Raw genomic sequence first — 13,196 nt, 5'->3', positions numbered from 1 at the left:
TGTCAAATGATTTCTCCTCAGCAACAGGATAAGAAAACATCTAATAACAACCAAAATGAAAGAAAAAAATTAGACTAATTGCTCTCCTGGCAAGGCCTTTTTGCCTCTCATCAACTGGCTGCCAGAATTTGCCTAATCTTGCATACATCTGCACTAGCATCAAGCAGCACAAGAGGAGTGATGGGAGAAGGCAAAGGATAAGCAGGCAACACAGCTTCATAAATAACATGTAGCCACTCTTGAACTGTAAATTCAAACATGGAATCCCTAAAATTTCCTATTACTTTATCCTTAGGTTTCCTATCTGAAGTTCAGTCTACTAAGGATAGTGGTCAAGTGCAAAAGCAGCACTACAGTCTATCTTCCTGGTGTGCTTTTAAAAATCAGCAAAAAGAAATTAAATCCCCTTGTCAGGACACTAGACTAACATGAGACCCAATTCAGTTCTGCTGCAAATTTCTACTATAACTCTGGCAAAGATACTTTATCTTAAGCATATATATGGATATATATATATATATATATATATCAGATTGGCAAGCATTTCTTTTGCTGACAGTGGCAGCTTGAGCATAATTACTGGGTTTTTTAGTGGTTATTTTTAGCCTGAATTGGTTCACCAATATAGTTCATGACATAACACAACAAATATTTGCAGTGCAAAACTAAAAATGCAATACAGAGATAGAAATTACTGACCACGACCTGCTTCAGCATGTCCTGCTGCTGAAACATGCCAAACAACACCCGCTGCTTCAGATCCCAATTTGTAAAATAAGAATAACACTTTTTTCTTCCATCCATCATCTTTCTCATTTATATTGTTAACTTGGAGGGAGAAATGGCCTCTTCCTTTGTGTCTCAGCAGCTCTACACTGCGCAGTGGGATACCCCTCTGTCAGCTAAGCCCTCCAAGCCTTGCTACAATGCAAATTAAGTTGTTTGACAGATCTATGCACTCATCTATCAATAGCTATTGAGTTCAGGGAAGGGTTTCCATTTTAGTATTCCTAGAAAGGATATGCAATTGCACAATGCTGCATAGTTTCAAAAAACCTCCAAACACCCAGAGGCATTAAAGGTGTGGGGGGAAAGGATTAAGTGAACATGCAAATTTCTGTTCCAAATTGATGAAAAGAAAATACAGGTTTTTTGTGGGTGTTTTTTTTTTTTTAATCTGTGGGTTGCATTTTACTACAAATAAAACTATAAAACAAAGGGGTTTTACTATAAAACAAAGGTTTTATATTACTACCCATGTTTAAACCTTTGGTTTCAATAAAAAATTTTTCAGTTTATGTAATTGGCTACAAAATTGTTAAACAAAAAGAGTACTAGCTCACCTGCCATGTGAAACAATATTCTTAAGACATTTTTGTACAGGAGTGTTCTTGAGTATTAAAATTACATGTAATGAAATGATTTCTAAAACACAATTCACAGTTAAGAAATGCATGTAATTCATGTTACATTTAATCACCAAACTGCAGATTAGAGGCCACCTAGCAGCTCTGCAAGGCAGAAGGTGCAGTTTCTGGGGTTTCTAGATCTCCTTTTGCATTGCTATCTCCTGTGCCAGTCTTTTCTTGCTCTTCCACTTGAATATTTGGTATGCACCTCAACTCTAAACTTATCAGAATCACCAGTGAGGCTCTTGGCAGTCTGATAGAGGCTCAGAACAAAAACTGAGCAGAGAGGAGCAGCTGGTCCTTTTATTGCTGTGCTGGGTCCCTTTGTCTGCTCTGCACCCTGGAGGCCACCGGGATAAACTTGCCAGTGACTGCAATGAATTTCACTGTGCTGTCTTTAGTACTAGAGGCTGTAAACAGACTGAAAACTAAAAATTCTGAATTATGGCTCCATTCCCCTAATAGGAACTGAGCACAGTGAAGGGGGGTAGGAGGAGAGAAGGGGGAGCAGAGAGGGAAAAGAAACTCCACAGCAAAGGGAACAACTGAAATACTGATGAAGACAAAGCAGGTTCGATTTGGTTTAAAGCAGAAATGCAGGGGTACTCTTTTTACCTAGTGTTCCCCTGTATTGCTACCAAACAGAACTAGCACTTGCTTGATGTCTAGTGTTTTTATCTCAATGATAATTAAATCAGCCTAAACAGGTTGGGCTTGTCAGATTTAGCATTAGAAACAGATAGGCAGGCATTTAGTCTAGGGATGGTTCCATTAAGCAGTTGGAACAACTATTAAAAAACCCTCCTGTCAGAAAAGAAATGAGTATATGGACACAATGGACTATATAAGATCAAGCATAACAAGACAGCAAACAAACCCAAAAGCCCCACAAACCAAAACCCAGTGGTTACAAACTAGAAGTTAATTTCTATTGTCACAGTACTGCTGGCCACTTTCTAGAGGGGCCAACAGAAGAGGGTATCACAGTTCTGAGCATAAGGCAGTTCACCAGCAAGCAACAGTGTCCACTTGGTATACAAAGTTATAGTAACACTACTAACACCTCCTTGTCAAGCTAAGTAGAAAACTTTTCTTTGCCTGTTATACATACACAAGTTGCAATCTCAGAAACAGATCCTGCTGCAGGAGCATGCAAAAACACTGTTTCCAATGGGGGAGCTTAAGCTCAATATAAGATGATGCAAATTTTGCATTCTTGGTTTTTTAAACGTCTGAAACACTGGAGAGTTATATCCAGAAAGGTGTGCATTCAGAACTGCTCTTGACTGCTGAAGCGCCTAAGTTTGACAGATGCCTCTCAAATACACAGGCTTCCTTGACATTTTGCAGTCACACCTTGTGGTCACATCCCCAAGTTCCCAAGTCAGAGCACCTTTCATATAACTGCCTAGTGGTCATAAAATCAAAAGTGAATAGTTGGTTTAAGATTTCTTTGCTACAGAGCCACACAAAGCCACGGCTCCTCCAAGAGCTCTCTAATGACAAAACTAAAACCTTGCCTTCAGTCAGACTCATCTCCTGCCAAAGGCAGCTCATTACGCAAACAAAAACATGAGACACTTGGCACCAAAGGTAAAGCAAGGAAGAGGGAACATGACACCATCCCTTAATGGTTAGGACAGTAAGCCTGAGCAGAGCACACCTGGGATCCTTCCTGCTCCTTCAGCTATGCAGGTTGTTCTATATACTACTGTAAGCTTACAGCAGTACCATTCTTCAGAGCAGAAGAGATGCACAGGTATAGTACAATATACAAATATACAAGATTTAAGACATGCAAATAATATAATATTAATTTCCCTATATACTTTCTTTGTCACACAGTATAAGGCATCCAAAGGAAAACAGGATTCCCAAGTCAAAAACAAACTAGAAACCCCAGCATCATTCAAAGGGTCAGGCAAAAAGATGAACCATCATTAGATTATGGCAGAGTTCAGACCACTGGAAAAAAGATGCAGGAGGATTGCTAAATAAAAAAAAACAAAACAAAAAAACAACAAAAACCCAACACTTTATCTCAAATATTTTAGGGACATTTATCTTTTAATCCATTTCCTCTAACTCAGGATGCCCAGTTTATGGCTATAACCTACTAATAACCATTTCTTTCCCCTTAAGAGCACACTGTAGTAAACTTATAGCTGTCAGCAAGATGCTGTTGCTGAAATACCCTCAGAGAGTTTGGAAGTGCAGGCATGCACTGCACAACATATTTACAACCTGCACATGCAAAATAAATACAACAAACATTGGATGTACTGTTAATTAACTGTCTCATGCACCTGTTATAAATCTAGTCATATAGCAGGAAATAAGTCCTGTTATGCCTGGCTTAGAAAAGGCAGACATATGTGAGTTGATGACTTTGCTGAGTAACACTTTCAAACAGATGCAGTTTGAATTACTCCTTTGCTCTCCCCTTTCATCTCAATCATTTGCCACATTTCCCTCTTCCAGAGGTCATCACAATGATAATGAAATCTTGTGGAAGGAAACTCATGCCTGAGTGTCAGAAGTCTCTGGCACAAATTTAGCTCAAACTCATCTTCAGTGGCAACTGATACCCAAACACTAGACTCTGTGCAGCAGCAGCAGAGGTGCAGAAAAAGTTTTAGGTCACTGTGTCTAATGTTAATGCATCAAAACCTGCATTATGCACTTTGACTCTCACCCCCAGAGCACATCAGAGGAGTCCAAACAATGAATGTGTGTTAAAGTCAAGCTATAATCTTGCTTTAGTTTATATTTTTCTTACAACCTTCTATTTCCAAGTTTTACAGCTTAAGTTCAAAACCTGAGGATCTGAAAGTTTGTAATGTAAATCTTTACTATGTTATACCATAAATATTCTGTTACTGAGGAACAACATGATCCAGATAAACCAGACCTATATTGCTTTCACCAAAACAGTATAAAAAGGAACATACATTTTTGCTACCTAAAACCCACACAGAATAAACCCATCGTATAGCTGCATGACACATTGGCCTCACCAGTAAAGATGAATTAGAGTATTCCCCGTGAAAGTTTACTAATTTCTGTAGAAGCATTTCCCAATGATCATTATAATTGTGGGGCCACATAAACAAGATCACTGAAATGATCCAGGTTAAATATGTACATATTTAAAGAGTAAAATACGCTGTTACGTAACACATACAATTCAGGACACAGAGAATAATGAGAGAAACATTAGTATTTCCTCATTATCTAAGGCCTTATAAACTGACCAATTTTTAAATTTTAATTTTTAATTTAATGACATTTCAATATTGTACAATGATAGATGGTCATAGGTTAGTTATTTGTTCTTTTCCCAACATGTCCCTCTAAAGCATCCAGTCTTACGAGAGAAGCCACTGGGCTTGGGTGGATTTCTTTTTTGGTACAAAATCTTACACAGAATTAGAGACATACAGTTCCAATTCTGAAAGCTTACCAAGAGGTGCTTTGAGGAACCTGCGCTCAATTCCTTGTTCTATCTGAAGTAGTGCAGATGCCAAGCAGTGGACCACATTATTAACTGGCTGAGGAGTACTTGTACTTGTTGATGCAGCACTTGGAGCTTCAGTTTTTAACCCAACGAGTCTAGAATAGAAATGTAGTAAATGATCTTACTGGTTTTTTTTTAACATACTTAGAATTAAACATCACAGATACTTGTTTAAGTCTGTATCCACAGTAGATTTTTATTTTTGCTTATGTGCATGGACTATAGACTTAAACAGATACTACACAGGTGTGATATGCTATCCCAGTTCTCAAGTTTGCTTAATTAGTTAATCTAGAGAAATCATCTTTCGGTAACAAACTTAATAATTGTATTGAAGTACAAAGATTTCCAGAAGACTGGATGCAACATCCGTTGGCTAGCTCATGAGAGATTTTCATGAAGACTATAGTCTCACTAATTCTTCAGTGAAAACACATCCAGCAGTGAGATGCAGCCTTTTACAATACTCCTGAAGAAGTTCAGCTACACATACCCCACAAGTAACAAGATTCTTTAAAATAAAATAAACTAAGTAAATCCAGGAAGCAATTTTAGAACGTTAAATCAAGAATTGTTAACTTATACATTCTCATCCTTGGAGGATTCTTCTAAATTAACACTTCAAGTAAGGGGGAGGATGGGGGGGAAAGTTAGGTTTCCAATAAAACAGCCTTTTCCTGGACCAAAGACTAAGTAATAATTTTAAAGTGTAATTTTCCTGAACCACAAATATTAAGTATAGTGCAGGAGAGCAACTTGCACAAATGAAAATAAAATTCAATTTCTACTGGGGGTTTATTAAAATAAAAAAAAAAAAAACAAAAAAAAAGGCAGCTAATTAGACTGTCTGGATTCTTTATTCTGGTGAATGAGCAATGCTTTTGGTTGTCCCTGTTCTTTTTTTCCAAACTTAAAAGCTGTTCATTATATTTTGCAGTCACACACATTTTGAGAGCCTGAAAGCAAACAGAAAAAAAGCTGCACAGTTATTTACATTTCACTAGTCAGACTCCAAGGTCTTAATGAGATGTCACTAGTTCTGAGGTGGATAAAAAGCTCAGCATCAAAAGCAATCTGTCACATGATTTCAGAATCCCATAGTCTTTCTTTTAATATGCAAGACATTATTAGAGTAGACTTTATTCAGAAACTTTGACAGAGTCGGTATCAAATGGAAAAAAAATGAAGCAACAAGCTTCTGCAGCTGCATCAAACTGGCAATGGAGCAAGTGCCCAACGTAACTGAAGACAGATAAATTTCAGCTTCTTAATTAAAACAGTGGAATATTTCTATGTTGTGGCTTTCATGAGGCAAATGTCTGCAAATTGTGTCATTAATATAAAGAAGGCTGACCCTATACATTCTGCATGTAACTAGAGAACTCAGATCTAAAAGACAGTGTTGTATGAAAATACTATTTCATCAAACTGAAATAAAAAAGGGAAAACCTTAAAGAAATTTCAGTTCCTGTATCAAACAGAGCATTCAACAGTTCATCCAAAAGTACAGCTTACATAAAGTAAAAGTCTAATTCCTGTCTGAAAGAAAAACTTCACAGAATACACAAGCCAACATTCACACCCTATCAAGGTATACAATTAAATGTATTAAGTAAATTAAGGTAGAACTTTACTTCTGGAAAGTAGGTAACTTCTAAGAATTAAATATTTCAAAATCTTCAGTTTCTATAGTTTGACTTACAACACACACTGATATAGAGTCCCACATCTGTCTCAAAGAAACACCAAAACAAAGCCAACAAAACACTTATTGTAGCAACACTGTACCATTTGAGGTTTCCTCTCTTTTACTATGTTGCAGCTCACTCTTCAGAAGGACAGTTATTCATGAAGTTGTAAGATATCTCTGTTTTGCTGCAGTGCTAAAGGTTAATGCAGACCATGGCCTGTTGCACTGATGGTTCTTACTGTGACACATGAAAAGGTGCACTGGATGGTTCAACCAACAATTTATTACTATTTCTATTTCCCTTTTGAACACTCCCACTTCTTCCACAAAGTGGATTGTTACTTTTTTTTTTTGCATCCCCTCCTTCTGGTAAGCAAAACAGAATTTGCTAGATTAAATTTTCTTTGCATTTTAAACATTTTCATAATGAATTCCCATATCTCTTGTCTGACAATTAACATCCACTTTGAGCAGTGTAATATCTGAATAGAAGTAAAACTTGGTGCCTTAGTTTTACAGGGTAATAGAACAGTGTCATGTGAAAATATATGAAATTATTTTCATATAGAAATATAAATCATGTACTTTAACTAATATAAATTAACACAAAAATCTCACGTTACAACTCAAATCCTAAAAAAATACCAAAGAATTTGAGGGTAGAAACAATTTGAAAGCTGAAAAAACAGAGCACTGCTACATAACGAAGAGACATTACTTAATCACAGCTCTTACCTGTCTTTCACAATAAATTTATCTTGATCATCGGTTTCTATTTCTTCAGATTCTTCATTCACAGTTTTAATTATACCATTTTCTTTGTTTTCATCATTCAGAAACTCATACCGCCCATGTTCTAAGGCTGCTCTCCAAGCCTGTCTGTCTGTAACCTGAAGCAAACATACAAATTTGAAGTTTCTGAAGAATCAAAGGGTACAAAACTTTTAGTGCCAATTACTGTCTACACAATTTAATTATGCTCTCAGTAAAGCCCGTAATATGCAAGAGTTCTCATGTAAGTTACAGACTCGCCGGCACCACTGTGCTTCTAGTTATTCTACAATACACAAATACCTTAATAGCCCCCAGTGTTCCTTGGTAGATCCTGTCTTCAATGTCCAAAAGAAAGTCTCTAAGTCTCAGTTCAAGCTGCTTCTCTGCAGATACATGAGATCCATCATGGGCATTCTGCATCCTTCCCCGTCCTGAAGGAGGTCTGACGTCACTTTGAGGTTTGTCTGCAAGAATACCAAGCAACTTCACGTTAGTGGACATTGTTCTTTAAAGCAGCCACTGGTGGAGGGAACAACAGTAGTACAGAGCAGAACAAACTAAAAACACAGGTTCAAAACTCCCTCTTTATATGTAGTGACAGTTGCCAACATCAACATCTCCACACCAACTAAGGATTCGGATCCAACCAAGCAGAGTACAATTTTAAGGGAAGACATACAGATTAGCATCTACTCATCCCAACACACAAGATGAGAAATCCTTGTCAATTTAAAAGTAACTACTTTTTTAAAAAATATTTTCTGAACGAGTAGCTAATCAACAATAACTCTGTTGTAAGTGCAAGGAATAAAATCCATTTCAACTGACAACCCTTACTTTAGAGGAGAGCTCCTCAGTTTTCTTTCCTGCACAAATCTTTATCATGGCAACATTTAAAACAAGCTTATGCAACTGCCAGCTGCAAAAGCCAACAGAACAATATGTAATCCCCTTTAAAAACCTAACTTTAAAACAAAACAGAAAGGAAACATGACACAGGCACAGACTAGATTGACGGTCCCCTCTAATTAAAGGTTTTGGGGAAAAAAAGGAAGAAGACAGCAAGGTAATTTATTAAAAAGAGCTGATGATGGGCTATCAAGCAAAAACCCCTTCATAAAATAACTCAAAATTAATGCAAAACCTCAAAAGCCAGAAAGAGCTGAAATGATGCCCAGATCCTAAATTAGTGCTTGCGAATCTTCATAGGTGGCAAACATTCCTGTTCACAGGATCTACCTTAAATCCTAGGAATGCAATAATGAAGAGGTATGTGCAAGAACTTGGAAGTATTTAATAAAAAGTTACCATAACATTGTTGCTAAGGAAGTACAGGATTTTTTCTTGAGCAGAACTGAAACAGTAGCAATAAGCTTGCAAATAATTGATGAGAAAAAGTTAGTAGATACTGGAATAGAATCAAGTGATAGCACATATCAACTTTATTTCCATTCTCTCCTGAATTGGAACTTAAAAAGGGGGAAGGGCAGCCCATAGCCTAAGAGTGATTCTCACTTGTCCTGCAAGTTATCCGAGTGAAGGAAGTAGGGTAGCAGTTGGAGTCCACAGCAGTAAAGCTCCCTCCAAAGTACAGTTACACACCACCACTTATCACTGCTTCTTACACAGAGGAAGCGCCCTCAGCAAGTTTGCCGATGACACCAAGCTGTGTGGTTCTGTTGATATGCCGGAGGGAAGGAATGCCATCCAGAGGGACCTTGACACACTTGTGAGGTGGGCTGATGCCAACCTCATGAAGTTTAACCATGACAAGTTCAAGGTCCTACACCTGGGTCAGAGCAATGACAGGCACAGCTACAGGTTGAGCAGAGAAGAGATTCAGAGCAGCCCTACAGAGAAGGACTTGGGGGTGTTGGTTGATGAGAAAATGAACATGAGCTGGCTTCAGTGTGCACTCACAGCCCAGAAAGCCAACTGTATTCTGGGCTGCATCAAAAGAAGCATGAGCAGCAGGTCAGAGGAAGTGATCCTGCCCCTCTGCTCTGCTCTCCTGAGACCTCACTTGGAGTATTGTGTGCAGTTCTGGTGCCCTCAACATAAGAAGGACATGAAACTGTTGGAACAAGTCCAGAGGAGGGCCACGAGGATGATCAGGGGACTGGAGCACCTCCTGTATGAAGACAGGCTGAGAAAGTTGGGGCTGTTCAGCCTGGAGAAGGCTGCGTGGAGACCTCATAGCAGCCTTCCAGTGTCTGAAGGGGGCCTATAAAGATGCTGGTGAGGGACTATTCATTAGGGACTGTAGTGAATAAGACAAGGGGTAACGGGTTGAAACTTCAACAGCAGAGGTTTAGATAGGATATAAGGAAGAAATTCTCTACTGTTAAGGTGGTGAGGTATTGGAATGGGTTGCCCAGGGAGCTTGTGAATGCTCCATCCCTGGCAGTGTTCAAGGCCAGGCTGGACAAAGCCTTGGATGATATGGTTTAGTGTGAGGTGTCCCGGCCCATGGCAGGGGGGTTGGAACTAGATGATCTTGAGGTCCTTTCCAACCCTAACTATTCTGTGATTCTATGCCTCTATGAAGTGACACTGGTACTGAACCACTGCATTTGAATTTTTTTGATTTCTTTTTAAGTTCAAAGCTACTTAAAAAAGAAAAAAAAACCCCAAAAAAACCCTCAGTGGTATTCTACAATTAGCAAGAGATGAAACATCTATGGGTGTGAAAATCAAGTTGCTTGAGGGCAGAAATCAACATGAAATGCAGCACACAAAACACAGATAAAGGTGCAGCAACTAGGAACACAAGGAACCACACACATACATAAATTTATCAGAAAATTACAGAGATTTTCTCACCAAACCCCACAAACATAGCCATAAATCTCCAAATAAAGCTTAATTACTATGCAGAAACTCTGTCCCATAATAGTTTCCACTGAAATGAACTGCAGATCAGGTATGAATTTACATATGTGATGCATTCACGGCATGCCCTGGCATATACACACTCCAGCAAAACAGAACTCAGTTCTGATACAAGTAATTCTCCCCTGCCCCAACACAGCTAACATGAAGCCTTCACAGTAATTTCACATAATTTGAAACAAAATGCTGATTCTTAAACATTCCTCCCAGAGGAATTAGTATGACCCTGCAGTATGTATTCCCTTGTTCACAATAGGCCAATACAGGCTTCTGAAAGATTTTCATGCATTATAATGTTATGAAAGAGCATGTCCTACTCAGAAACCAAGGTAATAGTAATTGCCTCCCCTTGCAGTATTCCTGTCTCCAGTGTCGTATCTTGTGTCTGCTTTCATCAGACTGGAAATGAGGACATCAGATGATCAATACTATGATTTACCTTTAGCAGACAGTAATCTTTATTCCCAGTTAATCTTTTCCCAAAGCTCAAATTACTTCCTAGAGACGTTTGTTTAAAAGCCAATCCCATTTTACTAAGCAGTGAGATAACTGAAAAATTGTTGCTTTTTTTAGCATAAGCCACCAGAAAAATACCAAAGATCCATCAGAGAAAAACCAACGAAACCCCAAAATAAACCCAAATCCATTTTTCAGAGTGAAACAATTCTTAAGAATAATTCTTATCTCTTAGCAATTACAATTAAATGAGAATTGTGGGTTTCTAAAAATATTATACAGAAGTTAGAGCTGCATAAGCAAGACCAAGAATTTTTCATTTCATTTACCTGGAATATGGAATTTTTCCACAGGAAAACTGCTTAGTTGTTCATATATTCTACTTTTCTCTTGTAAAAGAGTTTCTTTTAAGGCACTCTCCCTATGTCCTCGGGAATTGAGAGCCTCTAGGAGTTGGTCCAGTTGTTCCCGAGAATTGTAAAAGCACCAACGGTTTGGTTTATATACTGGCCTTGGCACCTCTACGACAACACTGGTGTGTGAATCTTGGTCAATATTGGAGGTAGATTCAGAAGATTTCAAAGACTCTCCAGTTTTACTGAATACCTGAGGTTCATTTGTGCAAGACTGTACATTATTCTGAAAGGAAGAGGTTCGAGGCAACAACATGTCTTCTGTGAGACCGGAATAGTCCTCTTCAATAAACAATCCAGGAACAGAGGGAAAAATCCAGTAGCGTCGGTACAGACGATCACGACCCAGTGGGGTGATATTTGTGCAGGCAGTTGCATTCTGAATCTTTTCTAACAGTTCCTTCTCTTTCTTTTGTTGCTCCTGCTTTAAAGCTTCTTCATCTTCAGCAGTAAGAGGTTCACTCTTTTCACAAGCAGTCTCTTCTTGTCTTGTAAATTCTTTATATCCATTCTGCCCTCTCCTTCCTGAAAGTTAAAGGAAGAAGTATGACAGCAATGCACTTATAAATTCTTTCCTTAACCAAAAACTCAAGGAAAGAGTAGGGTTTTGAGCTGTCCCTTTGTGATTATCAAAACTCACAGTCTAAGACCATCAGATTAGTCAAGAAGCAATACTAGTTTTGTTAAAGAAAAATTCAAGCGATTATTCCCCTTCCTTTGATAAAGGGGTAGCCATCTTTAGAATACTTTCAATTTGTAGAACCTAGACCAAGTCTCATTTACTGACATGGTCATTTTTAGCACTATAACAAAGCCCAGAATTTTAAGAAAAGTATGTCACAGAAGTACTCTATTATGATAAAGTGAAATTCTAGCAATTTCATTATTGAGTGCAAACTGGTCTGGATTTAATTTATCATACTCAAAATGATAAAGTTAAACCTCACAAAGGCCTCAAGCCATACCAAAATCCCTAGATAAGAAGTTTTATCACAAACTCAGTTATGTTACCACTCCTTTTTTTTTCTCCTAATATATATCCTACTATTATGTCCCCTAAACTTACACCAGCTGAATATACTCCAGTTTACATTTTAGTTTACCAAAGAATAAGGTCCTGATAGTCATCTAGAAAAGTACATCCTATAATTGACACATGCAACAGTGAACAATGCTGTTGGCGCTCAATTTCTACCAGTTTCCAGTGTGATCTTCAGCTTTCCCAACTGCAGGAATGAAATAACAGTTATCTGTCCTCCCATCACAATGTTTCAAACATGGGCATTGAAGAATCTTGATGAGAGCATTACTTTCTCAGGCAACAGCCTGGGTTTTAGACAATGAGGAATCCAGAGATCAAGTAACAGAAGAAACTAGAGTGTGAAAGGACATATAGCCCAATGCTGTGACAACAGCTTGAAGCACTTAACAGCCCATTATGATCTTGTTTGGGAGGGTTTTTCTGGTTTTGCTTGTGGGTTTGAGGGTTTTTTCCTCTTTTTCGTTGAAAAGTTTACAATAAAGATTGATACTTTATAAAAATTTACTCTAAACCCCAAGAACTTCCCAGGTGTATGCATGTGTGTGTGCATACATGTACACAAATGAACAAATCCATTATAGTATTACCCCTTCTTCGTTTTTTGTTTGGTCCCAACTCTTCTTCATCCTCTGTCACTGTGTCTGCATCTTGCTCTTTACGTTCGACTTCTTTGCTCTCCGTACTAGTATCAAGGTCTTCCCGTTCCTCCTCCCTGACACATAAAAAATTAACCAAAAGGTGACTAAGTGACCCGCCATTAAAAGCTGAATAGAATGAAAAAAAATATACACAATATGGCACTTTCAACACAAACTGCATTTTCCTCTCAGAATTACTTAAGCTAGTAGAAGACCTACAATGCTTTAAAAAAATAATTTTAAGTCATATTATATTAAAACCCAAAAGAAACCCATTGAACTATAAATGGGAAGTTCCATATTAAAGACAAAACCTGCTCTTTGGTACTCACTCTTTCATTTAAAGAGCATTATTATCATCAGAC

The 13,196-nt window shown here is 38.0% G+C and overlaps 1 protein-coding gene across 1 annotated transcript in view; it reads right to left on the bottom strand.

Annotated features, from left to right (window-relative positions):
- The window catches only part of BAZ1A (bromodomain adjacent to zinc finger domain 1A), a 62,396-nt gene that overhangs the window by 8,097 nt on the left and 41,103 nt on the right, over nucleotides 1-13,196 (bottom strand). The window contains exons 17-21 of the mRNA XM_031049018.2: nucleotides 12,781-12,905; nucleotides 11,068-11,676; nucleotides 7,691-7,854; nucleotides 7,352-7,506; nucleotides 4,873-5,021 (exon numbers count right to left, since the gene is read on the bottom strand). Coding sequence (XP_030904878.2) covers nucleotides 4,873-5,021; nucleotides 7,352-7,506; nucleotides 7,691-7,854; nucleotides 11,068-11,676; nucleotides 12,781-12,905 — 1,202 coding nt within the window. The remainder of the gene's footprint in view (nucleotides 1-4,872; nucleotides 5,022-7,351; nucleotides 7,507-7,690; nucleotides 7,855-11,067; nucleotides 11,677-12,780; nucleotides 12,906-13,196) is intronic.

Source organism: Melopsittacus undulatus, chromosome 4 (assembly GCF_012275295.1).
Source record: "Melopsittacus undulatus isolate bMelUnd1 chromosome 4, bMelUnd1.mat.Z, whole genome shotgun sequence".
Taxonomy (NCBI): Eukaryota; Metazoa; Chordata; class Aves; order Psittaciformes; family Psittaculidae; genus Melopsittacus; species Melopsittacus undulatus.
The sequence above is the reverse complement of the archived record's forward strand: the minus strand, read 5'-3'. Positions and strand labels throughout refer to the sequence as shown.